Below are 3419 nucleotides of genomic sequence, written 5' to 3'. Positions count from 1 at the left end.
CGTGAGCAATTTACTGTATTCATTGTGGGTTGAGGTTATAACAATAAAAATGGCTTGTTCCAGTAAAATGAAATCAATACGATCCAAATATTACAGACACATCATGTACGAAGTCAGGGGAAGGAAAGGTATCTAGGAATGTAGAAAAATTAGGACTTTTGGTTTGAACCGTGACAGATATTACTGTCCTTGGGATCCATCGTTTATGATTTTAGGTTTATATCCCAATCATTGGAACAGACCTCAAGAGGAAAAAGGACTTCTTTGAAAGTATTTGGAGAGGAGAGGCTAAATGCCAACGCCGTCTGTGCTGTGTTTATGTGACTGAAGGCACGCGTGAAGACCAGACAGGTACAAATGAACCCGTCAAGGTAAGAACATACAGTAAGTCGTATCTACACAAATCCGGCCTTCATGGACAAGTGGAAGAAGAAAGCCATTATTAAAAGGAGGCCATAAGAAATCCCGTTTGAAGTTTGCTAGAAGTCATATGGAGGACACAGCTCCATGTGGAAGAAGGAGCTTTGGTCAGATGAGACAAAAATTGAACTTTTTGGCCCAGATGCAAAACGTTATGTATGGAGCAAACCTAACACTGCTCATCGTCCTGAGTGCACCATCCCCAGTGTCAAATATACGGGGGGGTGTTCCCAGGAGGACTCAGACATTTTATCCCTAAAATGGCCGCCATCAGAGTTTTTACAGATTACTCAAAAATACGTGAATGTGCCAAGGCAACACTTCAGGCATGTTTTTAACGAGGGAATGACATAATAACATGATGTAAAGCTTGAAAAAGTCAATTTTGCATAATACCCCCCCTTTAAAGTAACGTTCCCAACACTTGTGCCCAGTAGTCTGCTGATATGTAATCTGAGCACTCACAGGTCCACAACCATCGATCTTTAGGGCTGTTGTAGATCCGGACTCTGTTGTTGGTCAGTTGTCTGAATTTGGAGACGAGCGCAGCAGGCGGAGGCTCATCGTCCAGTGTCTCCAGAACCTCCAGCTCCTGCAGAGAGGCCAGGCTGAGGAACACCTCCTCTGGGACCTCATCATGGAACAGGCGTAAAGTCTTCAGTCTGGGGAAGAACTGAGGGATGTGCGCCGTGTCTGAGCCCAGGGCGTTGTCCCGCAGGTGCAAGTGTTGGAGGTCCGGGAGCTGAGCGGACAACGCCGCCATGTCCTCAGTCCATGAGTCGAAACATGAAGGCAAAAGCATGAGGCGAGTCACTGAGGAGGCGATTGACCCGGCAAACCCTTTTGCATTTCCACCACTCACCACCAGAGAGGTGAGAGAGGGCAGGTCCCTCAGCCAGGAGGACAGCCTCAATGTGTTCTCATCATATTCATCCATACATTCGTATCGGCAAAAAATGGCCAGGCTCCGCAGAGAGGGCAACTTGCTCAACATTTTCATAAAGTCCATTGGAAACGTCTGTGTTTCACAAGTCACAAGCTCCAAACTAGAGAGGGAGCAGTTTTGCAGTGGAGGCAGATCTGATATGTGGCCCTTATACAAACATTCTGAGTAGATCTTTAGCGATAAGTGCTGTAGCTCAGGTAGAGATGAGAGAAAGAAGTGTAGGACATCCACCGGGTGTGGTATAGAGTCACAGTGGTAAACCAAAGACTTGAGCTTCTTAAACGGCGAATCAGGGCTGATCTCGGTGGGGAGAGCGGTATTTTCATAGACACACATTGAGCACACTTTGAGGTGCATCAACCTCTGAGGCAAGACGAGGGACAACTCTTCTAAACGTGCACGAGTATGTAGGACTACATACAGACGCTCCAAGTTGATGAAACTCCTGAGGTCTTTCATCTCAGTCAAGCAGCTGATGCTTATTATCAGTGTGGTGAGTCCCGGTAGCCCTTTGGCGACGTGTGTCCAGCTGTGGGGAGAGAACAGTGAGGAAAAGTTAGTGCTGTATGCTACTACTCACAGATTCAGCCATATTCTAATACCGATTTATTGATTGACTGCGGAATTCTTCCTAACGATTATTTGTTGCCTTAAAAAAAGTCTTTATTTTATTTATATATTTTATATATTTATTAATTAAAAAAACTATGCTGATTATTTTCTGTTTTCTGAACAGTCATAAAAGTACAAATGATTTCAAGTTTGCCTCGATTAAGGAGAGGTCTCTGTTTCACACCTGCCCCCTGCTGGCCAGCCCTCACACCTGCGCAAGTAAACTGAGCAGCGAGGCCTGATGACATCATCACACAGCGCCCTTTGTTTTTATGTCAGGCAAAAGCATCAGCCACGGCACGTGAAATGCGAAGGGAAAATAATCCCAGCGCCGTGAAATAATGCAAGTCTGCCTTGCAAAAAAATGGAAAAAAATAAAAAATAAAAAATAAATGGAAGAAAAAGAAATGGAAAAAAAAATGAAAAAGAAAAAAAAAACGATTATGCTAATTATGTAATCGTTCAGTGTAATAATCAAAATCGTAATCGAATTTCGAATTTGCACAGCCCTAGACAAAACACTGCAGACCCTAACTTTAAAAACAAAGTAGGTTTTCAATCCAAAATACATAGTTGTCATGACTTTTTTTGTTCTAGAAAACTACTACTAGAAAACGATTAATCGATTACTAAAATAGTTGACAACTACTTTAGTAATCGATTAGTTGTCGATTAATCGATTTGCTGTTTCAGCCCTAATCTGTGATACATGTATTATTAATAGTAGTCATTTATTATTCAATAGAACTGAGTACGTTTGGTCATTTTACTGTTGAGTTCGCAAACAGATAATTTGGAGACGGTCCCTAAGCGCACTTTTCAGAGCGGAAAGAGAGAGGCGCGTCATTACGCACCAATCAGTAATGTTGTCGTGTTTTAATGCAACTTCTTTTAGGATCTATTGACCTCAGATGTCCGAAGACGCTGTGAGTAGTAGTGTGCCAACTTTAAACTTTACCCCACTGTAGAAGAGAGGTCCGCGGAGGTCACTCCCCAGCGGCGAAGCAAATGCCAGAAACCCTCTTCATACTCCTGACCGCTCCTCCTCAGCTCCACAGTCCAGTCCCTCCACTGAGCGTTATCCACCAGGTCCCTGAAGTATCTGCACGAGGCTCTGACTCTCAGTCTGTCGGAGTGAGAGAGAAGTCTGAACACGAGGGTCCACACCTCTGCGGGGAGACTTTTGAACATAACAGATCCACGGGGGAGACACGGAGAGCACATCTTTACCAAAACAAAACAAGACCTTTCCTCATACTTTCCTTCTTTTGAGGTTAAGACGACCAAAGTCACGCGCCCCCTACTGCACAGGAGTAACTGATGATAGACAGAATATGGGACTGACTACGTGGAAGATGTCTTTCAGGAACCATGTATGTTGTGTGTCGGACTGGCAAGTTGCAGGGTTGGCATATGGGAAACCAGGTGGTGGGAAATTTGA

At 44.1% G+C, this 3419-nt stretch overlaps 1 protein-coding gene across 1 annotated transcript; it reads right to left on the bottom strand.

Annotated features, from left to right (window-relative positions):
* Nucleotides 1–823: 823 nt before the first annotated feature.
* Nucleotides 824–3202, bottom strand: LOC306982495 (uncharacterized protein; the record flags this gene model as incomplete). The annotated part of the gene is made up of 2 exons (XM_079582431.1): nt 824–1895; nt 2937–3202. The coding sequence occupies 2 exons, from the start codon at nt 3200–3202 to the stop codon at nt 824–826; spliced, it is 1338 nt and encodes a 445-aa protein (XP_079438557.1).
* Between the last annotated feature and the right edge of the window lie 217 nt (nt 3203–3419).

This window comes from Gobius niger, assembly GCF_951799975.1.
Source record: "Gobius niger genome assembly, chromosome: 24".
Classification (NCBI taxonomy): Eukaryota; Metazoa; Chordata; class Actinopteri; order Gobiiformes; family Gobiidae; genus Gobius; species Gobius niger.
The sequence above is the reverse complement of the archived record's forward strand: the minus strand, read 5'-3'. Positions and strand labels throughout refer to the sequence as shown.